Below are 25,868 nucleotides of genomic sequence, written 5' to 3'. Positions count from 1 at the left end.
GACTAAATGTCATTGAGTTCAAACATCTGACTTCTAATTTCATTCACCAATCAGATATATAACTACATATTTTACCTTAGTGTGTAAAATGAGTATATATAATATAGTGTCCCATTTGTTTAATTAGATGTACTCTGTCTGCTTATAAGGCGTTTGAAAATCGATGATACTTGAGATCGCATTTCTACCTGAATACAAAAAAGGAAAAGGAAAAAACGTTTTAAAGCTGTTGTAATATTAATTTATCAGGCAGCCCACTTGCCAGTGTTTACATGACTTACCGTGTGGCTGAGCCCCTCCCCTTTTCCAGAGAACCACTCTGACGCGATGACGTCACTCACACGTAGAGCTCTTTAGACGGGAGAGTTCGCGGCGATGGCGACGACGGCTCGGTGTTGGAAAGGGACGCAGTGAAGCTGGCCTCGGCTCTGGTATGATTCATGTTCATGTTGGACACGTTGTTTTAATGTTTGGTAATTGCACAAGTTTCGGATGAGTCTTTGTCGTCTAACACCTCAGCACTCGTTTGACTGGTGAGTCCGCCGGTTGTAGTCGTTGCTCGGTGTGTTTTGACAGAGGCCTCCGCTCTGGGGTCCGCCCTCCATCTCATAACAACAAAAACAGTTGCAGAAAGCAGCTTCAGCCTAACCAGCTAGTGCTAGCTAGCAGGTCTACGCGCTGCTCTGTGTCATGGCTTTTAATGCCAAACGTCGAGTGTTAAAAGACCGCTGCACAACAGTTCACTGCCTGCCAGCAAATGTTAATTTCCACTGTTTGCATGTAAATAGCTCTTCGACTGAGCGTTAGCTCGCTAGCATTATTTTACGCTGTCGAGTGGTTGTTGATGAACACTGGTTAGCCAACAGTTTACATTACATAGCTGCAGAAAAACTAGCTAACCGCTATTCAAAAAAAAAAAAAGGAAATAACGAAAGAGGAGTTACTTGACTTAACAACCTGCTAGTACAAGAAGCGTTAGCTATTTTCTTTTCCACCCTTGCAAACGGTTTTTCGTCAACTAGCAACGTGTTAATGTAACGTTGCAGAGCACTTGCGAGAAGCATTTGTTTTGGGGTTGACCGTAGCTTATTTTTTTTAGTGGCCAAAACTACCGGTATCTTTACATCGAATACTAACTAGCTGAAATAACATTAACTGGTGATTAATTAAGTCCAGTTTACGTTTTATTCGCCCTAGTGAAGTAAAAGGTAACGACAAAGTGTTAAAATTGAGCTGGGAAATCCTTTTTCCCCAAATACGAAGTTAGCCGAGGCTTTTGCGTTTATACACTTTTTAGCGGCGCTGTTCAGTATGGCTACCCAGCTGTGAACGCAAAGCTCCGCTGTCAACCGTGTTGGTTCATTGTCTCGTTTCTTGTTTTTTCCTTATATCATTTAGACGCTAGAGTGTCGATAATGTTACCACTTGTGAAAATTACTGGCCTGTCACGGGATAGGAGTAAGGTTAAGGCTCTAAGGGGCTTAGACTTTTCTGTGTGACTGCTGAACTGAGAGCCAGACTGAGCCGTAGCCACGGGTCACGAGCGGGCTGCAGTAAACAGAGCCGTGTGTTGGGCAGATATGCTTTATCAGGTAGCAGCAGCAGTAAAAGTTGGCCTCTGCTCTCAGTGAAGTAATGACCTCGTTTGCCTCCTTCACAACTCTCTCTCAATGACCGGAGATGCTTCTGGCAGTACAGCGGGATATTTTGTCTTTTTTCTGTCTCCAGGCTGCTTAAATGTTCCTGAGAAGGTGTGTTGGTCTCCTGAGCTGCCCCTCCACTGACCCTCTTAGATCAAATTTCAGTCTTTGCAAGCGTAGCTGACCTTTACAACTACTTGTGGGCCTGTTTGCTGAGAGATCCTAACAGGTTGCCTTTTGAAAAGTGATGTTAGAGGATATCGATAATGGAATGTAAGAAAAAGCTCTGTATAGATGGTTTGCATGATCTGACCAACAAAGCTGCTGCTGCTTTTACTGTTCTTGATAAGTTGCATTTCTTTTGCTCTTTCAAGGGCAACCTGGGTAGGAACTTAAAACCAGTCAGCCACTGGACAAGTCCTGCAAGGTCTTTGGCTCTGCTTGGCCAACCATTTGGGCAAATTACCAACCATTGTTGGGTAGTTGAACCACAAAGCACAATTCATTGAACACTAGCATTTCTGATGTCTTTCACTACCCTTTAAGAACCTCAAAATGTGACTGTATGTTCTTAAATATGTATTGTGCACATAATTGTTTATTTTTTTTTGAAGGTGAACATTAGCCGATCAATTCACGTGACTGAACCATGTCTTTATGCAAGCTAAACTGTAGGCTCGGAGAACCAGCTGGCTTATTTTCCAGTCTGCAGTACAGTTTTAAGTGGTATCTGAGCTCACATGCAAGCCACTGTGACCACCAGGGCATCTATATTTGCCAGTGAATCAAAAGAGCTTCTGTAGCTTGTGTGCCTCAGTAAGGAGAAGCATTTTCTCATTATTCACTTTCATTTCCACAGATTTCCATGTCTTACTTGTGAGAGTTTCCACACAGGATCATCAGGTCTGCCTATCATCCATTAGTGATTGTTTGTGGTAAGTCTAAAAATCTGTGTTTTCACATTTTGTTCATTTTCTTAAATTTTAACCATGTAAATCCAACCATTGGATTTCCCCCATACTGCCATTTTTCTGACTGCCCAACATATCATAGTTGATCATCATTTACAGTCTTCTCAATGCCTGGACACACTGCATGGGAAAGGCATTTGTGCATCCAGGTGCTCATGTACAGCCTCATTAACGTATTATGAGCCACTCCTTTTTTTTTTTTTTTTTTTTCCCTCTCGCTTCTGCTTCTACTACTACTACTACTACTACTTTTATACGTGTAAACTTGAAAATATGCTCACATGCTTTCTAATGCTAACAGAAACACTTAAAATTTATGTAGAAAATGCTGTTAGTCTGTTCATGTCAGCAGAGAAATGAGGTTGGTCAGAGATGAGAGATCTGGTCTGGAGTCGAACTGGGGATATTGTAGTTTGTGGTTGGTGTCTTAACCCCTCAACCACCCTGGCGTCCGCACAAACATGTATTTACATACCAGGCCGGTGCCAGCTTCAAGAACAAGGTTTGAAACCTTAAAAGTGGATTTCAGTTTATTTCTAGCACACCCACACCACCAAGAACCTGGGTTGTATGTGGGCAAAGGTGAGGGTTTCTGGTTTAAATGATTAAATGCATGTTGAACTGAATTGCAAACGTAATTGTGGATGCATTCTCTTCTGGTAAAATGGCAGTTTCATAGTGTCCCTAAATGACAATTAAATTCTTGCTAGGGACATTGGCCAACTAGTCAGACCAATTTGCTAATGTGTTTTTCCATAAATTCTATGTTTTACAATGTAAATCCAAGGTCAGGATTCATAGTGAAATGCTTTGAGAAAGTTGATTAGCCAATTGCTAGTTCATTTGATTTTGTGCCAGTAGTTCTGACAATCATCTGTCATGCTGAAGTTAACCCTGGATGAATGTGTTGAAAGAGATGATGTTCACTCGTATTTACTATGCTGGTTCCCAAATATTTGTTAATTTGCTGGAACTATGAGTTGAACAGTTAAACTATGCTTAGTTTAACATTGCCTAGAAATCGGCTCATAATCAAGCTCAGTGAAGACGGGTATATAGCATTTTGTCCATAAAGGCAAGGGCTGAGAGCACAGGGCCAATTCAGTGGTTTTTTTTTTTTTTTGGTGTTTTTTTTTTTTTAATTTATTTATACAGCGCCAAATCACAACAACAGTCGTCTCAAGACAATTTATATTCTAAGGTAGACCCTGCAATAATGCATATTTAGAGAAACCCAACAATCATGACTCCCTGTGAGCAAGCACTTTGGCGTCAGTGGGAAGGAAAAACTTCCTTTTAACAGGAAGAAATCTCCAGCACCACCAGGCTCAGTGAGCGGCGGGCATCTATCGCGACCGGTTGGGGTGAGGGGAGGACGACAGGACACAGGACATGCTGTGGAAGAGAGCCAGAGATTAATAACAAGTATTATTCAATGCAGAGAGGTCTATTAACAAAAAATGAGTGAGAAAGGTGACTTAAGAAGAAATACTCAGTGCATCATGGGAATCCCCCAGCAGCCTACACCTATTTCAGCATAACTATGGGAGGGTTCAGGGTCCCCTGATCCAGCCCTAACTATAAGCTTTATCAAAAAGGGAAAGTTTTAGCGTCCCTAAATGACAGCGAATTACAAACCTAACTCATAATTTGACCAGTAGGTTAACCAGGATTGAAGTTTAAATACTAATAGTATTCTAGTACAGATGTACAGTATACTTGCCCTAATCTCAGTTGTGTATCAGCAGAAGTCGGGTGGTATCTCTTTGACAAAAATTCATAAAATATCAATAGAAGCAAGGGGGGGTTGGTTGGTGGGGGAGGGTGTTACCCAAGGTGTTATTGGTAACATGTATTACTCAGTTTGTAGTTGACAATAAAAATCTATGATAGAGATTCCTCATTAAGTGCCATCTGCTAGCCAAATTTCTGTTACTAATTATTGTCCAGTGAGCTGATTTATTAATTTTTATTCTAATAAAATTGTTTTGATTAGCAAGTTGTGTTGTATTTTACAAGTAATAGCCTCAGCTTTAACAGTATGATGAAAGAAGTGTGCCTGTCAGTATCTGTGCCTGCACTGAGCTGTGTTTGAACAGTGTCATTGAGTACTATATGTAATGTATCATAGCTTAATCTGTAAATGTAGCATAACTGTTGGCTTTATTCTACATTACATACTACATACTAGTCCATTCCTTGTTTAGACATGTTGCATGCTGCAAGGACAAAGCATCAGAGAGAGGATGCTGCTGTCAGCCTGCAGCAAAGTTTATGATAAATCTGCCACAATTAAAGCTCATGGTAGACTATAAAAAATTGGACATAATTTAAAAGCTTTGTCTCTGTGTAAAACAAAAATGGGCATGGATAGGAACAGGTGGTATTAAGCTTCTTGATTTTGTTCGTTTTATTAAAACTTTTTTTCTTTTTTCCCAGCAAAGGATCTGACTATTAGTGACAGTGTTATCAACTCAACGTTTTAACTCTTCTTTAAATGCATCTTTGCTGCCCACTGTGTGTGGGTTCAGCTCTTCGATAAACTACAACAGCCCTCCACCTCCCAAAAAATCCCCAAATCTTGTTTCAGGGAGTCAAGTTTGTTCAGGTGGTGAATGGAGAAATGTCTCTGATATCATTGGCCTGGGGTGGCCTGTGGGTTCGAGAATTTACATTAATAATTTGATTAATTCTTGGAAAGACTGAGTTTAAAACTTTACCAACTGTGAAAAGATAACTTGAGATTAAATGAGCCATTTTCTCCTAAAGTTACTGGCATATTTTTTTTTTTTTTTTAATAAATTGTCTCTTTATTTTTCTACAGACAGATCCAGGCCGGAGTTCCTTGTTGGGTGACCCACACTCCTTGACAGGGGCCATGGTAATGTATTATCATTCCAGGCATGCTTTTGATAATAACTGTTGTGTGGCCTGAGTACTGTCTCTATAATCGGAACTCTCAATTGATTTTTGCTCTTAATCAGCACGGTTTACCAGGAGGCAGACAGTTATGTCAGTGTCAGCAGTATCAAAGGTCCTCCAAGTTTGCCATCCATGCAGGAACACTTTCAGTTTCCACTGCAGAAATGAGTTGTTGCGTTGCACCATGACATAACCTTTGCATCTGATGCATTGCCTTTTTTGAACCTGGCTTTTTTTTTTTCTTCTGTTGCCATTTTTGGCATGCTGCTATGTTGTGCCTGTCCCTGTCTGGCCTAGGCATGGTGCTCTTCTAGCTGTGGCAACTGTTCATATTAGCTCTGCTCATGTTCAGACAAGATCTTGGAGGAAGTTTTTCCTCTGTGTGATATCTATCATCTCTTTCAAACAAACCTAATCTTTCTTTGCTCAGTTTTCAATCTAAAATTTGTTAATGGCCAAACAAGAATGCTACAGAGTCTGACTGTCAGCACAAGATCATTGTGTGGCTGTATAAGCATAAAATGCAGTTAGTTTGACCACAGCTACTACATTACAAAAATATACTGCGTGCATCTTCCAAACAGGCTAGAAAGTAGTCAGACTAAAAAGGAATGTGTGTGGAGAGGAATGTCATAGTTAAAGTTGTTAGTACTAGTTCACTAGAAACATTAACAGACTGTTGCTCTGTAGGAGGAGGAGGGGCAGCAGAGCTTGGAGTGTATCCAGGCCAATCAGATCTTCCCCAAGAAGTCCCCCGTCCTGGAGGAGGAAAACATGCAGGTAAGAAAACCACTGCAACTAGCTGCTTGTTTTGTGCAGTATGAGGGAGAAAACAAACTTGGTGACAGTTGTGTAAATCTTTCCTAATCAGTTACACAACCCTGATGACATATGGAACTTTTGCTTGCTTCTGCTTACCTTTTATGCTCAAGAGTTTGTGTTGAGCATAAAGTGTTTCTTCAGAACACGTCAATAAACTTTTACCACCTCTTCAGAAACTCATTGTTGCCTAGTTGGAGACACAGACTCTTTCTGGTTACTTATTTTTATTTTTGGTGCTTTGAGTCAGCTGGATTCTGGGGGGGGGGGGGTGGTTTGTTTGTTTGTTTGTTTTTTTCTTTTAAATGGGCATAAAGTTGACACAACTTTCAAAGTTGTCATATGACTCATGACTTTTCCCACTGTTTGTGTAGCTCTGCAGTTTATTTGAAATGTTTTCTCTCTTGCTGTTGTCAGGTGCCCTTTCCTGAGCTGCACGGGGAGTTCACAGAATATGTGGGGAGAGCAGAGGATGCCATTATTGCAATGTCCAACTACCGCTTACACATAAAGTTCAAAGAATCAGTTGTCAATGTAAGTATCTCTAAGTGACAAGTGTTGTAGCTTCAGAGAGAAAATCTTCATGTGGCACAAAATCACTACAAAATGAACCACATTGTCTCCATTGGAGGCTGTATCAGTATGTGTGTATTGTGTATTTTGTGAATGGACAGAGCTAGGGCCAGCACTGTGGTGACCAGGCCATTCAAAGCTGCTCTCCACTGGCAGCAGTGTCATGTGACTCTTCATCACCTCTCTTTCTACACTTGTCTACTCACTTTGGCTTCTCTCTGGAACTTGCTGTTGCCATGGATGCAGTTGGCCCACAGGGTCCTGCATAAAAGCCAGGGCCCTTCTTTCCATCTCTTTTCACTATGTTAGAGATAAGCTTTGTTAACAAAGTACGGTCTTCATATACCATCACACTGTCCTTGTATGGATCTTTACTTTTTCTTTATTCAGAAAAAGATGATTTATCACAACCTAAAGTTACAGAGGAGACTTTAACACTGCAAATGGTAGTTGCCCTGTCATGACTACTACCCTGTGAATTTCATTTGCCTTTCATGGTTTCTGGTCGTCATATTGCAGCTAGCCTCTTGCTTGCTTTACTCACCAGGGTCTTGGTGCCTGCTGGCCACCTTTACCTCATATTAACAGCCCGTTAAAGCCCAGTGGTCCTGGATTTTTATGTTGTGTAGTATTTTTAAAAAGTTATTACTATTGTTTTTATTTCTGCTGTTTATCTCAGCTGAGTATCTGCCATCATTTGATTAAGCTAATCCGCTAGTGACGTACAACCACAAGACAGTTTTGCAATGAGCAAGCATGTGCTACAGAAGTTTTGGTTGTTTCACTTCCGCCTCAATGAAAACGTTTAATCATCTATAGAGAAGTTTATTTGCTCATTGTTTTAGTGTTGAAATGTTTTTTTTATTTCATTTGTGTCATTTCAAATCTCATGAAAAGCCCAAACGCATAAAGAATCTCATCAAGTAATATCTTTCTGAAAAGTTGAAAGTGTGAGTGGTGCTTTCTTTTGTTTTGTTTTTGTTGTTGTTTTTTTGGCCAAGTTCCATAAATGAAGGTATGAATACACCAGATTTAGTCTCAAAGACAACTTATCCAAATAACTGGAACATTTTTATTTTTTTTGGTGTATTTACTCCAGTGTGTGCATCCATCAGTGTTTCCTGTTGACCTCAGGAACCCTCTGGTTCATGCCTCACACAGTGCCTCCCTGTGCCCATGTCACACAGCCAGCATTTTCCTCACACATATTTGGATGTGTTGCATCACATGGCAAATCAGGGGTGGGATGTGCTGCAAGAGAGGGAGAGGTTGTTAACAAGCAGCCCAGGAATTTTCAGGGTGGCTAGATTAGGGTTGCAGATTGGAATTAAGTTGTGACAGCAAGATGCATGAATGTCTGGAATGTGCGGTGACGCCAGCCTCACACAAATCGACAAGCATCGCTTACGTTAGTATTCTCTTTGTTTTGCATAGAGTTGTTGTTGTGAGATGTCAGTAAGTACCCAGAAGAGCTGCATGGTGTGGTTAAACTGTACAGTTTCGTGTGTATCTGCCTGTTAACAAGCTGGTGCCTCAGACTAGAAAACTGCTTGTTAGTTTTGCACAAGGTGCTGGATTAAACTAGACATGACAAAAAATATGTATGGGGGAAATCTATCCTCACAGCATTTAGGTTGCCAATCTCTAAATACTGCAATAAAGTCTCCATATGGCTGTGACTCTGCCACTGTGCATATGTCTGGAGAGCTTGACGTGCTGATGACTGGCTGATGATCATGCATGACTCCAGACTGTGTGAACATCAACTTTTTATCCCACAGAGCTACTGAAATGTTCTTATCTAATTAACAAAGCTTAGTCAAAGGCAGCATAGGTATTTCCCTGCAGTATTTAAAGTATGCTGTTAAGTCATAAGCACAAGCCAGTTCTGTACTTTGCTTAGGGAGAGGAGGGGAAAAAAAAGACTGTGGCTTTGTGCCAAAGGGAAATGCAGATACTACTGTAAGATCTAGGATTGCTTTTTTTCTTTCTTTCTTTTTGGTTCCCATATGCAAAGTTAAGAGGATTATGTGCTGTCTGTTTGGAAAGTTTTCAGACTCTTTCAAGTTTTCCACATCTTGTGTGGACTCATCTTAAGATGTTTCTTTTTTTTTTTTTTGTTAATCTACACATTAATTTTTATTTTTTGGTCGGGCATGGGGTGATTATATAAATAGTTTTCCAATCAAAATTTTAATAAACAAATTGATTTATTCAGACTCTTCAGCACTTTTAAGCAACAGCCTCAGTTGTTAGCATTTCTCCATGACATTTGAAGGATTGCAGTAAAACTGAAATAAGATTTGAAAGGGTCTGAATTTTCTGACAGTGTATATTTGCAGAGCAGAATGGGATGTGATTTGTAAAAAAAATAAAAATGTACTTCAACAAATAACCTTTTAACTTTGAATTTTTACCACTGTGACTGATGGTTTACTTTTTATTGATACTTATTAAACTGCTCTTGCACATCAGCACATACTTTGTGTGTTGTTGGCATGAAGCCACTATTCAGCCACCACTAATTTGCTTAAAGGATTGCTGAAGTCTGCCACACTACTTGTACTGACTGCATGGGTTTGAGATTATTTTATTTTATTTTATTTTTTTAAGGCTTTACATTGCAACACTAGTGTAAGTGATTTGATGGTTCCTTGTTTTCCTCCCCCCCTATTCAGGTTCCTCTTCAGCTCATTGAGTGTGTGGAGTGTAGGGATATGTTCCAGCTTCATGTCACCTGTAAGGATTGTAAAGTCATCAGGTATGACCATTGAACCTTCTTGTCTTTGTCTAGATGAGAAACTTTGAGTCCTGAGAGTAAAAAGATAAAGCTTGTTTGTATTAATCACTGCAGTATCCAAAAAAGACCCCTTGCTTAAAGTGTGAGCCTGGTTTGTATGACTAAATGGCTATGAAATTGTCTTGATTACACTTAAGATAAAACTTGTATTATTAGTGAAGATGAATATTTGAGTACTAGACTCCTGCATTCTGTACCTTTTTTTTTTTTTTTTTTTTTTTTTTTTTTTTTTTTAATTTTAAATGTGTTCTTTCAATTTTATCCCCAGATGTCAGTTCTCCACCTTTGAGCAGTGCCAGGAATGGTTGAAACGTCTGAACACAGCAGTGAGGCCTCCGTCTCGGTTGGAAGACCTCTTTGCCTTTGCCTTCCACGCCTGGTGCATGGAGGTGTACGCAGGAGAGAAAGAACAGCATGGCGAGCTGTGCAGACCAGGTACCCTTTTAATCGCTCACTTGTCTTCATAGAAACCTTCCCAAAACCTGTATTTTGCTCTTATCGGGCATCTCTGCTGTCACTGTAGGTGAACACGTGACCTCATGGTTCAAGAATGAGGTGGAGAGGATGGGCTTTGACACTCAAAATGCTTGGAGGATATCTGACATCAACAGCAAGTTCAGGTAGATGCGGCTTTCTTTCAGGATACTGCTCCCGTGTTGATTTCAGAATCGTAGCTAGAAGATGGATCCCATCCTCTGCTTTCGTTGGCAAACAGCACAAGTCAGTATGTGTTAAACAGTGGGTGGTTGTGTTATTGTACTCCATGAGTGCTGAACCCTGGACAGATAAGGGGCCGGCCCAGGATTAGGTGTCTGCAGACAGAGACTTTTGTTGAGCCATCACAATCCTTTGGTGTTCCCTCTCCTTGTTTAACTTTGCTCTTTGTGCCCTTCTGCACTGCCAGGCTTTGCCCCAGCTATCCTCAGCAACTCCTAGTGCCAGCCTGGATTACTGACAAAGAGCTAGAAAATGTGGCAGCCTTCCGCTCCTGGAAGAGGTTTCCTGCTGTAGTTTACAGGTTTGTTTATTTCTTCCGCAGCTATTCAAAGCAGACCCTTGGCCTGTTTATCATTAGAGAGGTAAAAACCTTCCTGCAGAGGAAATGAAGCAACTGTTGGATTAAAATCTTGACTGTTCTATATCAGTGCCATAAACCCTCCTAGTTTCAGATTTATTTTTTTGTTTAGAGTGTGCTACCCGACCAAAAGCACTGATGTCACCAATTTTCTAAGTGCTTCAAGCATTTGTGGCACTTTTAGTTTAATAGTGCTTGGGACTGTTTAGTCAACTTAATGCTTGAACCACTCAGAAGTGAAAACTTGGTATGCCTGTTTTGTACACACTGAGTTGTGATTATGAAGTTCTATTTTTAATTTACTTTTTCATTCTAAGGGTCTGATTGGTATTTTTGGAAATCTAAGAAAAGTTGAATGTAGTGTAAAATTCTGTGAAAGGCAATAAATGGTCTTTTTCTGTAGGATTTGTACTGGTATTGCTATCATTAAAGTAATTACTTCCATTAACCTCATAGGACCAGGCGCCCATATATGGGTTGTCTAGACCAAAATACAAAATTTTGCTCTACAAGGTCCTGATATCCACTTACGAGGACATACTGCCACTGTTCTATTGAAGTTTGAAATGAATGTCCTCATATGTGGATCTCGCTTTTCTCAGAAACAAAAATCAGGAAAAAAAATCTGGTAATTTTTTTTTTTTTTTTTAATTCATCAGGTCTCAAATAGCAAAGAGAATTTAAAAATGCATGTCATGAAAGAGTTTGGGTCTTAGGAGGTTAAATAAACTCTACACTGACCAGACATTACCATTCTGCTAGCTTCTCCTCACTTGCCCTTCACATAGGCATACAACTACTGGGGCTGTAATTGCTCGCTGTGGCCAGCCAGAGGTCAGCTGGTGGGGCTGGAGGAACGCTGATGATGAGCACCTGGTTCAGTCCATCGCCAAGGCCTGTGCTGTGGACAGCAGCTCCCGAAAACATGTTCCCAACGGTAGCTATACCAACAGCTCAGACCTGCCTGACACTGATTTTGGTAAGAGCTCTCACTCGGACACTTTTATACTGCCCACTCAGAGTAGGATTTGTTAATATTCTGCTTTATTTGGCAGCAGAGGCTGTCAGAGCTGAAATGTTTGTTATATTTTTTCCCCTTCTTTCTCCAAGTCTGTTCACCTGCTTGCTATTGTTTTGAAAGCAGAACCCATATGTTTGAAATTTGGGTCCCTGTGTTGCATCATACTAGAAACTACTGTTACATCATGTTAGCCCAGCATTCATTCATAACACTCCTCACTGCTGCAGTGTTATGCTGGCTCTATTTAGTTCAGTGTAAACAAGCAAAGCTATCACAAGGAGGGGCCTTAGTGGTGCAGTGAGATCTGTGTAAAATGTCCTTCAGTCAGCCTCTCTGACATGCCGTGTACGCCCACAAACAACTGCATGCTTCCAGCTGAACATGCACCTACCACTGCACATTTTCTCGAAGTGTTGCTGTCTTTATGAATTTGCAGCAGACACTGTTGACTTGTCTGACTTGTTGGTGCTTGTCTGAAGCTGCAAACGACAGTAAATTTCTGTCAAAGATATGTTTGATGTGCCTAAAAGAATCTCACTTATGTCCCCAGAAGTTGCTTTATACAACCTGAGCTGCAACTCTTGTTTTTGTGTGTGTGCCTGTCAGAATCCTCCATGACCAACAGCTCAGAGGTGGAGACACTGGCCACCCAACCTCACAAGTTGCTGATCTTAGATGCCAGGTCCTACGCAGCTGCTGTAGCTAACAGGGCCAAAGGTGGAGGCTGTGAATGCCCAGGTAAGTCTGGTCTCTTTGGTCCCAAGTCGCATACCGAATTGGGTCAGTGTGTGCACCTCAGTTTAGCTTAAAGACATCAATTTTTTCTTATATGAAGTGTTGCTTTCATCTTATTTCAGAATACTATCCCAACTGCGAGGTGGTTTTCATGGGAATGGCTAACATCCACTCCATTCGCAAGAGTTTCCAGTCTCTACGATTCCTCTGCACTCAGATGCCTGACCCAGCCAAGTATGTGTGTGTTTATAAATATGCCTCCAGCTGTACACCCAGATTTCCCAAGTCAAGATTTTATGACATAACACTAACACTAAACTATTAAAACTAAAAAAACCCAACAACCTTTAGTAGTAGCTGGATGTAACTAGTAATCATAGCTGTTTTGACTTTGGGCTTACAGCTGTGCCTGATACTGAGAACTTGGCCCAAACCCTCTTTCTCTTTTCACTGCCATATTCAACACTGCAGTGATGTGTAGCTGAATTGTCAGCTTTAAGTGTTTGTGTGGAGCTTTTTTTTTCTTCTTCTTCATATGGTTTGCAGATCAAGATGGAGATAAAACTGACTCTGAAGCAGGGTGTTTATTAGGGGTGTTGTGTATATGTGTGCACTCTTTTTGACTGTTGATCTAGAAAACACAGTTTAGATTGATAAACTATGTAATATGAAAGAATCAGTCACAGACACTGTTTAAAATCATAATTTATGTCAGTCAGGGTGTATGTATGTGTCCTAGTCACATAACGTGGTGTTGTTGGAAGATTATATTTATTTCAGCGCTTCAACTTTTATAAACTGGGCACTATGAACTGTTGCTGTCTATGTCTGCAGCTGGCTTTCTGCACTTGAGAGCACAAAGTGGTTGCAACACCTGTCCCTGCTACTGAAGGCAGCTCTGCTGGTGGTCAATGCTGTGAACAGAGACCACAGGCCTGTTCTTGTGCACTGCTCTGACGGCTGGGACCGCACACCACAGATTGTTGCTTTGTCCAAGCTACTGCTGGACCCTTACTACCGCACTATTGAGGTATGGATGGAGATGGTAATGTTGTTGTATTCAAATAAAATTTATAAATGATGAAAGCATTTATTGGATTGTCTCATGATATTTCATGCAGGGTTTCCAAGTTTTGGTGGAGACAGAATGGCTGGACTTTGGCCACAAGTTTGCTGACAGATGTGGCCATGGAGAAAATTCAGAGGACCTAAATGAGCGCTGCCCTGTTTTCCTGCAGTGGCTGGACTGTGTTCACCAACTGCAGAGGCAGTTTCCATGCTCATTTGAGTTCAATGAAGCCTTCCTGGTATGTACATTTGTTGTTGTTGTTTTTTTTGTTGCTTTTTTACAAAAAAAATCCTTAGAAATTGGCTATTTATCTACAGACATAATGGTGTCTCTGATTAAAGTGTATTGACGTTCAGGTTCTAGATGTGAGAGATGAGATGCATTTACCTTCATGGTGTGCTAAAATGTAATATGAGGAATTTTTTATCCAAGCTTTTGTTATATTTGAAAATGTGTATACAAGCGTTTGTCTCACATTTGTGCAGGTGAAACTGGTGCAGCACACCTACTCGTGTCTCTTCGGGACTTTCCTGTGTAACAGCGGCAAGGACAGGGAGGATCGCCACGTTCAGGAGAGGACCTGCTCGGTTTGGTCACTCCTCAGGCCAGCCAACCGCTCTCTGAGGAACATGCTCTACTCCTCACACTCCGAAATTGTACGTCAACACTTTTAATCATTCAGTCCTACAGAAAGAAAGCAAAGATACTTGTCTTTGTTTTTTCTGACTTTAACATTTAATGTTTAAACTTAAAGACAACTGGAGATGTACCAAGCTATTGGACAGAATTGATCGGCTCCCAGCTCAGAAAGCTGGATGGGATGTCAGTGACAGAATGCCACTGTACTCAGTTGTGTAGTTACTACACTGTGTCAGCAGCAGTTCATCAATTCAGAAGTATTACACAGCAAAACCAACAGCTTTTCTCTTGGCATGTTTACATAAATGTAAACGTTGCATAGACTTACTTGAACAAAGTGAAAAGCTCAGACAGCAATGCTTTTACTGTGAGGTTCGCTGGCTCAGTCTCACACTCATTATGCTGTCATTAACCTATCAGCTCTACTCAACACGTGGTGTTAGTGAGTGTAAGTAGGTGCACTAGTGAGGACAAGGAATAGAGAAACTAGTGTCTGACGGCATTATGTAGGAGCCTGGTTGCTTACTCTTAATATGAGAAGTAAAAATAGTGTGAATAACATAACTGTATTTCAGTTATATTTTAGTAAAACAGTTCCTTAAAACCCTCATTACTGATCTAACTGCATCAGTAATTTCCATCCACTTTTTGCCCTTCCTGTCGTATGGAGTGCAGCTAGCAAGTGCTCCAGTGATGCTGTCTGTCTGAGACATACCTCAGCTTTTCTTGTTGTTGCGTGCACTAGGGAACAAAAACATGTGGAATTACTATAGAGATATAGTGAACTTTGGTGAAACTGAGGTATCTGGATTGTTCGTAAGTGGAAAGACAGTCAGATTGATTCCTGCAGTTAAATGAAAGATTTCCTGAGGCTCATTCAAAGTTTTTCTGCTTTTAAACAAAACTGACTAGAAGTGAACAGGATACAGTATAAAAGGAAGCTTGTAAAGCGGTCGTCCTGTTTGAAACGGTCCAATCTATCTCAGAATCAAGATGTGTTTTTTGCCATTGCAGACAGCATGTCTTCACATGCTGCTTTATTTTATTTTTTTTAAGGAACCCAAGAGTGCTGTAAATTTTTGTACATAACAATTGGCAATAAATCTAAAATACTGTGAAATACCAGTGCTTTTGACACCCTTCTGAGAATTGCATTTTTGTGGTTACTACTTTTGCATTTGCTTTGTGTGGGTGGAGACAGGCAGACATAAATATTGTCCTCTTGGTATGAAAAGAAACTACAAACGAGTTTAGATGTTCTTGACAAATCTTATAAAACGTTATTCATCCCAGATTTAGGCACTTCTTGTTTATTCATTTATTCTATTCCACTCCCTTCTAAAGATTTGCATTCAGATAACTTTTGTCATCGTCATGTCTGATTATATCTTGAGTTAAGTTTGCAGCTCTTGTTGCAGGTTCTCCATCCAGTGTGTCATGTACGGAATTTGATGCTGTGGACGGCCGTCTATCTGCCCAGCTCCTCCCCTACCACTCCTTCCGATGATTCCTGCGCTCCCTACCCAGTGCCCGGTGCCAACCCGGAAGATGCACCCCTGGGCAGGTGAGCCTGGCGCGCTGGCACCCGACCCCTTCCCACTCTTCTCCCTATCGTGTAAGATAAAACGCAAGCCACAGACTACCCACAGCCAGAGGGGGCCGGCTTTTCCACTCTGCTGGTCACATGCTCTGCTTAGATGCAGTCTATGCTCTTATCTTGTGTCACGACAGTCAAAACATCTTGGGAGTGCAACAGGAAGTCTTTAAGGCTGTCATTAAAGCGCTTCAGGTGGTCGATAGGACTAGAAAAGTGCTGTGAATGCCAGTTCATTTACATAGTTTGTGACAGCCAGGTTAGAATGAAAGAGATGGTCTGGATACTTTGCTGAAATGTCTGTTTTACTTGTCTTGTTTTGACAAGACAGACATGTGAGTGATTTGTTAGGCAAACATTTTATAATTGTTTGCGGTTTCTCATTAAATTATAGGCTGTCAAGCATACTAGGCTATTGTTATGTAATGAAATGCCGTTTGTTTGTAATTATTTTTCTCCTTTCCTGTTAAGGCGAACAAAGACTCGCTCCTTTGACAACTTGCCTAGTGCGTGTGAGCTGGGAAGCTCACTGGCTCCCAACCGTCGCTCCAGTGACCCAAGCCTGAATGAGAAGTGGCAGGACCACCGGCGATCTCTGGAGCTCAATGTGGCAGTGGGGCCTGAAGGAGGGGAGAACCAGGATGAGGTGCAGCCATATCATGACAGACTGGACTCTGAGATGGATCACAGCAAGCAGCAATCCCAGGGCTCAAATACTGAACGTAGAGAAGAGTCCTCTGTGAACCCAGCAGGAGATGAAGCGGAGGAGGCAGAGCTCTCTGTGGCAGTGGGTGTGGCTGAGGGACAAATGGTGAACATTCTTCAGGAAGCCACAAAGGAGGAGGCAGGATGCGACGTGCCAAGAGAGGACCATGCTGATGCTGCTCAGGTTTTTAATGCTGTAGATCAGGAGGTGGATGGACATGTAGAGCAGCATCAGATGGTGGATGTCAGTGAAACTGTCATGAAGAGAGACATGTTCGCAAATGGTCAGCTCCCAGAAAATGGTGAGATGAAGGCTCAGGAGAATGGTGACTCTTCTTCTGCGCCCACACAGAAGGAAGAGGAACAGGATCAACAGGAAGCCAATGTGTCTCAGAGAACTGAGGACTTGGTGACAGAGAATGTAGAGAAATCTTCTGTACAAGAAGAACTTGCACATGTACCGAAGGAGTGTAGCACAGGTGAGCCAGAAGAGCCTGCAGCTCATAGAACTATAAATAGTGACTTAATGTATAGGTCACCTGAAAAACTAGGCTTAGATGAGAGAAGCTGCCCTGACTCTGAATCTGACCACAGTGTCCCTGAGTCAGTGGAGTTGGTAGATAAAAGGGCCTCCTTGATGGAAAGCTCCACAGAGACTTTAACTGAAGAGGCCTGTGGCAGGGTGGAGCTCCCTGCGCAGCCACCTGTTGGTTTCAACCATCACCTCATGAGTGATGGCAGGAGCCCAGTTCCCTGTTCCAAGAAAGAGAAGGGGCTGGAGACCAGTGAACATGGCTTGATCAGAACTTTAAGCGAGGGCAGCAAGCGGCCCTCTGTCAGTGCCTTTCAGTCAGTTCGTGCTGACCTTAGCAGGGATGGACTTTGTAATGGGGACAACTCCGAAAGGGAGCCATGTGGAGCACCTTACTGGGCCAAAGGGAATGTGGAGAGGGCCCCTTTGAGCCGTCAGGTATCTGTAGCAAGCTGCAACTCTCTGATCCTCCACCCACGAGGCAGCTGCTCTCAGCACCGCTGGTGTCACGCCCTGCTAGGCCGGGTCACCATGAGCCCTGAGCAGCCAACTCGGAGCCATCTGGATGACGATGGGCTGACGCTGCACAATGATGCTATCCAGCAAAGACTGAGGCAGATCGAAGCGGGGCACCAGATGGAGGTGGAGACCCTGAAGAAGCAAGTCCAGGAGCTCTGGAGCCGCCTGGAGAGTCAACAGCACATTAGCTCCCACCGGATCAACGGAGACATGGGAGATGAAGTGGTAAGCCACTGAAAGTTAACTGACCCTCTGATCTGTTTACAACTTGTAAATGGAAGCGATCCACTTCAGACTGCCCTGCTTACCATTGCCAGTTAGATGATCACAGTAAGGTTCACTTTGTCTCCCTCCATTCAGACCTCAATGACGGACTCTGAGTACAACTTGGACCCAAACTGTTTGTCGCGCTGCAGCACAGAGCTCCTCTCTGAGGCCAGTTGGGAGCAGGTGGACAAGCAGGACACTGAGGTGAGCAGCTGCAGCCATATAAAGACACTCGTCAGGGAAAGATGGCACAAGGCTCACAAAGCGGTCTTTTAGCAGCATTTATTCAATGCAGAAGAACCTGGATGAGCTGCTCGGTGTATGGAAACTGAACTGATACTTTCCCCAAACATTGCAGGTCACCCGCTGGTACCCTGATCATTTGGCAGCCCAGTGTTACGGCTGTGAAAGCAGGTTCTGGCTTGCTACCAGGAAACATCACTGCAGGTGAGAACAGCTTTGTTTTTGCAGAATATCAGGGCTTCACTCTGTCACAAATCAATTCTGTCTCTCCTATTGAGGCCTTTGCTGTTTAGCTCACTCCTCTTCAGGTCAGATGAGCTTCTTGTATGTAGGTTCAGCTGAGGCTGTTCATGCTTGGTACCTGAAGATGAACTTGAGAATCTTTGTCAACCCGTTTGTGACGAGGTTTACTTCCTGTCTGTGGACCAAAGCTTAAAATCAGTTTACCTATTTTGGCTTTCAACGCAGAGTTTCTCACTTGATGCATTTTTCTCATAGTGTACATGTCCGTGCAGGGACACAGCGTTCGGGTGAAAGATAGAGAAGAGATAAGAAAACTTTATTAATCCCTCGGGTGGGTTCCTCTGGGAAATTCGGTTAGAATGAATGTTCAGAATATTTCAAGGAAGCACTAAGCAGTACTTGGAACTGGTATAATGTTGGCAGCTATTAATCAGCTATGTCTACTATTAATTAAAGGAAGGGTGTTTTTGTTTTGTGAATTAAAAAGAAATCTCTATACCCTTCCTGCCTGGTTTATTTGGTTGGATCCTGGTTCACTGCCATCGGGGCAGCCAGGATCCACACACAAATGCAATAGGTACAACTTAAAAATGGGCACCATCATTACACCCCCTAAATAAAGTAAAAAAAAACAAAAAAAAACAAAAATTGTATTTGAATGCTTAGGAATACTGTAGTCCAGGTCTTTCAAAGAGTTTCATGTGCCTCCTTTACAGCTTTTCTAAATCTTATTGTGGTCATACTTCACTAAACTAGTGAAGACTAGTGAACTTCAGGACATGGATTGGTCCCAGTGTCATTTCCTTCATTCAGAAGGAGAGGAAAAGTTATTTTTAAAATTTGAGAACCTAATTTGCATTTCATTTGCCGATGGAATGACGCTGCACTCACACTGGTTGTCTGTACTGTGTCAGTCTATAAACAAGAGCCAGGGAGACAAACTGTTTGGTTGTTTAATTTATTATAGACGCCCTCTGTTTTGCACCGATGTGTCCACACAAAACTGAGTCAGGTTGATAATCATGTGGTGAATTAGCTGGTGGACACTTCTTCCTGGTGTCATCACTTCCTTTTATACTGCTGACTGCTCTGTACTTCCCTTTTTGTCAGTGGATCACATAAGTCACTCAGGGAGAACTTTGAGGTTGAATCTTTTAGCATGTTTAGTTGTAAATGTAATTTGTGTGAATCCTGTGAATGCAACTTAAACATGACATCTCCATCAGGACTTTTTAATTTTTTTTTATTTTAAGTGTTATGTTTTCCTCTGCTGTTCAGCAGTACTTATCCATTTTCTGCCCCTCTCCTCCTCTACAGTGGCAGGGAGCCTGTTCAGGAGGTCTGGTGAGATCCGGCTCCCCTGTCCCACCCACCCACCCTCCAACCTTTTCAACCCAGCATCCTTCACTTTCCTCCTCATCCTAACCCAATCCCACCTCAACCTTTCCCTTACTCACCTGCTGCATCTGAATCCCCTCATTCTGTTTTGGCAATCAGCAAGTTATCAGGGAAACGTCTTCATTTCCGAGATGGGTTGATTTGTGTGTGTCCTCCAGCAGCAGCAGTGTGTTTCCATACAGCAGTTTTGAATTGGCTGTGACAGTGAGCATGGTGCTGTCACTCGGTCAGAGGCTGCCTGTTTCATTGGAAAATTTGTAAATCTGTACTAAATTGATCCCTCAGCCTCGACCATCCTAGTATAGCAACACATCAGCACCCTGCCCCCGACTCACCCACAACGTCAGGGTTGTAACGATTCTCCAAATCCACCGTGGCACATCTGGAGACCATGGACGTTTGTTATTGCAGATTCTGTCTCTGAACCGTTACACCCCTACACGGCACACACCCTGGCAGCATGCTGCCCCTAACCAACCCTGCATCCCACTTCCCAGCAGCACAGCATGGTGTAAGACACCTCTCAGGCCACTCGGTGGTGCAAAAGGGTAAAGAGTTGGAAGAAAAACAGAATCTAATTCACTTTCTGCTCTGTGTGGTTACAAGCAATTGAAAGGGAGCGCTGTGTATGTGAGCATGGCCTTACATCAGAATTAGAGCATGGGTGTTTGAAATCTTCAGTGTGACCTGTCTGTCAAGTGATCACAGCAGTGTTTTGAGTTGAATAATCAACATGTTATGTTTGGAGCACCTCTGCTAAGCGGCATGTAGTAAACATCACAGCAGAGCTGCGCTGTAAACTGGATGGGTGGGGTCTACCCACAACTCTCAAATCATGTTTAAAATAAAAGTTTATCATGCGTCACACGTGGTTGAATCATAGATGCGTCACTTCAGCAGGTGTGAGGTTTAATTTTTATTTTATTTTTATTTTTTTAAATAAGTAGCACCCAAGTCCTGCTTTAAAACCGGTGTTCAGTATTTCCCTGTGTGGACCTCCTAGATAAGTGAATGTTCGTAGTTTAATTTAAACTTCATCCAGATAAGCTAGCCCACACGCCAGCTTGATATTTTTTTCTTTATTTTTTTTCCCCTGAAAGCCTTTTAATTTATTTATTTAAATAAATCAACTTAACACAAGCTCCTTATGTCAACTCCTCACATCAGTCCAGTTTAAGTAAACAGTTTTAAATGGGGTGTTATTTTCTAAGAATCTACCACAGGGACGCATGGTAACTTGAGGTGTAAAGAATCTGAGAGTCCCCCAAATAACATCTCCGTGTTCCTTGGCAGGAACTGCGGTAACGTGTTCTGCGCCAGCTGTTGTGACCAGAGGATCCCAGTGCCAAGCCAGCAGCTCTTTGAGCCCAGTCGCGTCTGTAAGACCTGCTACAGCAATCTCCAGCATGGCTCAGCTGCCCTGGACCTGGAGCTGGAGAAGCCCATTACAGCCAGCTCCAACTGAGGTCCAGAGGACCAGGACAGACGGGAGTCGGGCTGAGCTGCAAGTCGCTGATGCGGAAGCACTGCTGAAGAGCACAGGAGCTAAAGAATGTCCCATCAACTTTGTGAGTGCTGCTGCACTTTGGAGTGTGAGTGTATGTGTGAAAGAGAAGCTGAGTGGCATGTTGGTGAGATGGGACTGCGCACAAAGGAATGAAAATGGACATCCTGGTGCCTTGGACCAGGCAGGCAGGGGAGGTTGTCTCACTGTATTTGCTGAAGTCTCCTGGAGGACTTTGGTCTGTGAAAGATTCTCCTGAAGATCCTGAAAAAAATCATAAAGGTTTCTCATCTCCTAGCCTGGAGCATGGACTCATCTCTGCAGGGTGTTCCGACATCCTGGCAATCACGAGACTGTCCCTCAGCGTTGGAAATATCCACATAGCAAGCCAATGTCTCAGTGAAGGACTAAAGGAACAATTCACCCAGATCACCAGAGGAGATGGTAGTCATATTCCCTCACTTCCTATGGTACCAACAATCCAGCAAAAATTATTATACTTTAACCTTATCTGAGATTTCTGCTGCCAATTAGTCTGCAGGTCATGTTATCAGTTCAGCATATTTTTGTGTAAATTGTTAATACTGTAAGGTTGGGCTGTTTTTACCAGAAAACTTGGTTACATATTCAAACAGTCCAAAATGAAACCTAAACACCTTTATATCTGAATACATGTAACAAGCAAATTTGAGAAGCCTGATCCAATGTGAGATTCGTCCCCCAATCAAACTATCAACTTTGCAGTGCTACACTTGCAGGTATGATTGCCACATTAAAATAAGACTGATCTGACTCGAGGCACAGACCCACTGAACCTGTTACACTTTAGGATGGTCAAAGGTCCTAAGAGTGCAGGAAACTAATTTTTTTTAAATTACTACTAATACTTCCGGCTATGTAACTCAGAATCTTGTTCAAAAATGCTGCTTTTCTAATGATAACATGACCGCATACTGATCAGTTAGTAATAAACTACATGAAGTCCTCTGTGGAAAAACTCACTGCATGCTTTTCAGACATTGGTTGATCATCAGCTGAAGTGATAGCATCCTATTTAAAGATGGGTCACTTAAATGTTGATGTTCCCCACTGCTCAAGAACAACTGTACGCAGGTGATATTTAGACATGCATTTGTATTGTCACCATCAACTAGTAATACCACACTTGGGAATATTTGGTCCTCTCTACCATTGTGTGCAAGAGCTCAGTACATTTGAAAACCCCATTCCTCCCTCTCCTGGACTGGGAATGCTGAAGAACATCATATTCCAAATTAAACCAGAGTGCCTAAGAAGCTTGTTTAGGCTCCATATATTCAGACTTGTTGAGAGTGAGGCAAGTTTTGCCATTTTGACTTGGTAAGAGTGCTGTGAGGATGCTTACATACAGACACTCAGTCACATGTTCAGTCTAGAGGAGAGCTTGTCTGAAAAGTGTGTAAAACAGTGAAGTATCTCTTAAAGAAACTGGCTGCAGCTTTTGTTTGCAGTGTCATTACTCTGGATAACTGGGTGAATTGAGCCTTTAACTTTCTGTGGGCTGAGTCTCAACTGTGCTTGCTTTGTTTGGGTGAGCTTTTAAGCAGCTTTTCAGAAGGGAGACGCACAAATGTGGTGGCAAACAAGTGATGTACAAATCAAAAAGCCCTCGATGCTTTGTTGTGAACATCACATTTAGTTATGGTTGAGATTCAGTCCAGAGTACAGAAGGGAGGCTGGACTTGTGGAGTTTGTGAATTTGTAAAATTCTGTGCTGTTCACATATTTAAATGCACTTTTTTTCCTTTCTAATTGCTTTTTAATTTTTTTCAGTAGTTTGGCATTCTTATCCTGACCACGGTGAGGATGGTGAATCATTTTGTGTTTGAAGCCCCCGTGTAGACAAGTCATGCAGCAAGTTAGTGAGAGGAAAAGGCTTGTGGCTATTTGATCCTTTAACCGCTCGTGCTGCGCTGCTCCTCCATACAAACAGACAGTTTATTACTCGTGTGCAGGGAGCACTCACTGTGAGACTCTGCCGATTTCAGGTTTTGGTTTTTGTTTTTTTTGTTTTTTTGTTTTGTTTTTGTTTTTGTTTTTTGTTCCAAAGCATTGACATCATCACACAGGTTTAGCCGATAGACCTGCATTAATACTGCTTCAGTCTGCCATGGACAAACTGAAGCACGTGACGGTGCGGCCAACCGCTGCCAAAAGATCCAGTTTTGTTTTACCCAGCAGGCACTGGGACGGAACAACAAATTTTTTTTGTTTTTTTGTTTTTTGTTTTTCCTCCCCTCAGTCCTCTGGTACTAATCAGATGGGTGTAAAGCTCACAACAAGACATCTTTTTTATCTATATATATTTTCCAGGTGGCTGTCAGCCACTACGAAACAAATTCCACTTTGTCTAAATCACAGAGGAGCACAGCAGCAGTAGAAAGGGCTTTCTGCATTTTCCCAGGTCTGTAACGCCACATGAAATCGTCAAAGTGTCGCTGAGACGCCTGCTCTGCCTCACACCCATTCACGAACTACTTGTGTGCACACACAGACACAACTTTTGTACAGTAAATGAGAGGAATAATATATTCGGATACCTACATAGCATTTAAGAAAAATGTATAGAATCTTTGAATAGTGGCACTTAATTAGTCACCAAAGTGGGTTTTTTTTTTTTTTTTTTGAAATTGCATAAAATACCTATATTTTGCAATCTGTTTAAGGCAGTTTTGTTTTTTTGTTGTTTTTGTTTTTTTTGAATAAATGGAGAAGCAGGGTGACCTGATTTGATGCTGCAGTGGTTCTCTCTCCTCCCCCTACTTGGATTTTATTTATTGATATTTGTATTGTTGACTTGCTGTTAAAACTCCAGTTAACTCAGTTTTTGCCACAGGATAATCAGAAACAGAGACGGAGCGGTGGTTCTGAACTTTGGCTACAGCATCCCATCAGAATATTTTGTGTTGGCCAATCACAACATGTGTGGATGTAAAGATTTCAGCATTATGAGGGGGTGAGCAGTGAAAGGTAGCCAACGAGATGTCTATGCACTGAGTGAACAGTGGTCCAAAACAAGCAGCCTGAACCCAAAATGAAGCCCCACCCCCTTTAAAGCTCTCATACATTTATACCATTCACACCCATCTACAAACACTACCTCTACTTGCATCCACACTTGTTCATGTAGACACGCATACATTCACATACTGGGCTTCTAGTTGCTGAGTGACTCTTGCTTTTCAGATTTCCAGCGTGAATGGGTTGTTGTTGTGTTGCAAATCTTTTTGTAAACCCCTCCCCTGATTACTGTTCAGCTGGAACATTTAAAGGTACAGCACAGAAGCGTAGACTAGGTTGATAATCTTTGTTCAGACTGCCAATCTCTATTCCCGTGATCCAGCTCGCTGTGTCAGATGGCTGCTGTAGATATAAACACAGCGAGTTTTGGACTATGGGAGGAAACGGACATTTAACTGTGATTGACAACCTGATGCTACTTAATTATCCTAAAGCTGTTTGACTGAGCCCATGTTCCTGCCACTTCCTGTTGGATTTGTGCATGATGCTGAGTTGAGATTGTTGCCATCTGGTGGTGAAGCTGCTGTTTTAGGTGGTCAAAACAACAGGGTGTGTGTGTGTGTGTGTGTGTGTGTTTTAATGTTGACCTCCTCTGGAAGTGGTGAAGGTGTTTAATTTGACAGCCTGACCTTTAGTCTTTCAAAGAGAACTGAAATACATTATTTTGGCCCTCTCGCATAAGACGAGTCAATTCCACAAACTAGATCCGATGGCAACAAAATGGAGCAATAGTGTCCAAATAGACAATTTATTCTAAGACTCCACACTCCCTTGTGAAGCCAAAGCTTTTTGACCTTCCCCACATTGACGACCAGCAGCGTGAGTTCCCATTTTCTAGTTTCACCACCGTCACAGGGACGTCTTGTTCAACAATCCATGAATGTGAATGGTCTCAAAGGAGAGGAAAGGCTGTTTATTTGCACATGACATTAAGTAAACACTGCCACAGGGTGCATCTGAGTAAAGTGAAACTGAAAGTGTGCTTTTCAGTATTGCAACAGCATGATCGAGCTATGGACAGATCTGTGTGTGTGTGTGTGTGTGTGTGTGTTGGAGGGGCTGGTAATATGGGCTTCAGTTAACACGTTGCTGTGTCCCCACCCCCAGCATGCATATGTTGGGGGTGTCCCCCCCCCACTCACGCTGACTTGCTTTTAGAGGCATCACTGCAATGGCCCAGTAGTCACATGAGGTGTGTGTGTGAGTGTATAAATGCATCAAGCATTGGTGTGACTGCGTGTCTCTTTGGTGGAGCCTGGTGCCAAGCAGTTTTTATTACGGGTCTCTCACAAAGGGATCACTCGTGCTTTTCTTTTGTTTTTTTTTGTTTTGTTTTTTTTTGTTTTTTTCCTCCCCCTCTGTTAAGCACTTTGAACCTTCTCACGTCTGTCGAGTGTATGGCTGTACATAGCAAATTCCTGTAACAACAAGTGCTCCTTGTTCAGTCTGAATATTTTGTTCTGTTTTGGATTTCCTTTTAAAGAGCATTACATTGTTGTAGAATTAAAGGAATAAATAAACTAGAAGATGAAGCTCTGT

At 42.2% G+C, this 25,868-nt stretch overlaps 1 protein-coding gene across 2 annotated transcripts; it reads left to right on the top strand.

Annotated features, from left to right (window-relative positions):
* Positions 1 to 314: 314 nt before the first annotated feature.
* On the top strand, positions 315 to 25,861 carry mtmr3 (myotubularin related protein 3). Of its 2 annotated transcripts, XM_005472947.3 has the most exons (21): positions 315 to 431; positions 2,500 to 2,575; positions 5,436 to 5,492; positions 6,224 to 6,313; positions 6,770 to 6,886; positions 9,604 to 9,686; positions 9,994 to 10,160; positions 10,249 to 10,345; positions 10,630 to 10,743; positions 11,589 to 11,779; positions 12,428 to 12,559; positions 12,679 to 12,790; positions 13,391 to 13,586; positions 13,678 to 13,863; positions 14,111 to 14,281; positions 15,683 to 15,828; positions 16,330 to 17,839; positions 17,975 to 18,085; positions 18,240 to 18,328; positions 19,685 to 19,711; positions 21,059 to 25,861. In XM_005472947.3, exons 3-21 carry the CDS (start codon positions 5,490 to 5,492, stop codon positions 21,228 to 21,230), a joined length of 3,714 nt encoding a protein of 1,237 aa, XP_005473004.1. In that variant the 5' UTR covers positions 315 to 431; positions 2,500 to 2,575; positions 5,436 to 5,489; the 3' UTR covers positions 21,231 to 25,861. The 2 variants fall into 2 exon arrangements, with proteins under 2 accessions (XP_005473004.1, XP_003448609.1); XM_003448561.4 differs by lacking the exon at positions 19,685 to 19,711.
* The last annotated feature ends 7 nt before the right edge of the window (positions 25,862 to 25,868 follow it).

The sequence above is a fragment of the Oreochromis niloticus genome, linkage group LG12, assembly GCF_001858045.2.
Source record: "Oreochromis niloticus isolate F11D_XX linkage group LG12, O_niloticus_UMD_NMBU, whole genome shotgun sequence".
NCBI classification, from domain to species: Eukaryota; Metazoa; Chordata; class Actinopteri; order Cichliformes; family Cichlidae; genus Oreochromis; species Oreochromis niloticus.
This window is presented reverse-complemented; position numbering and strand designations above follow the sequence as displayed.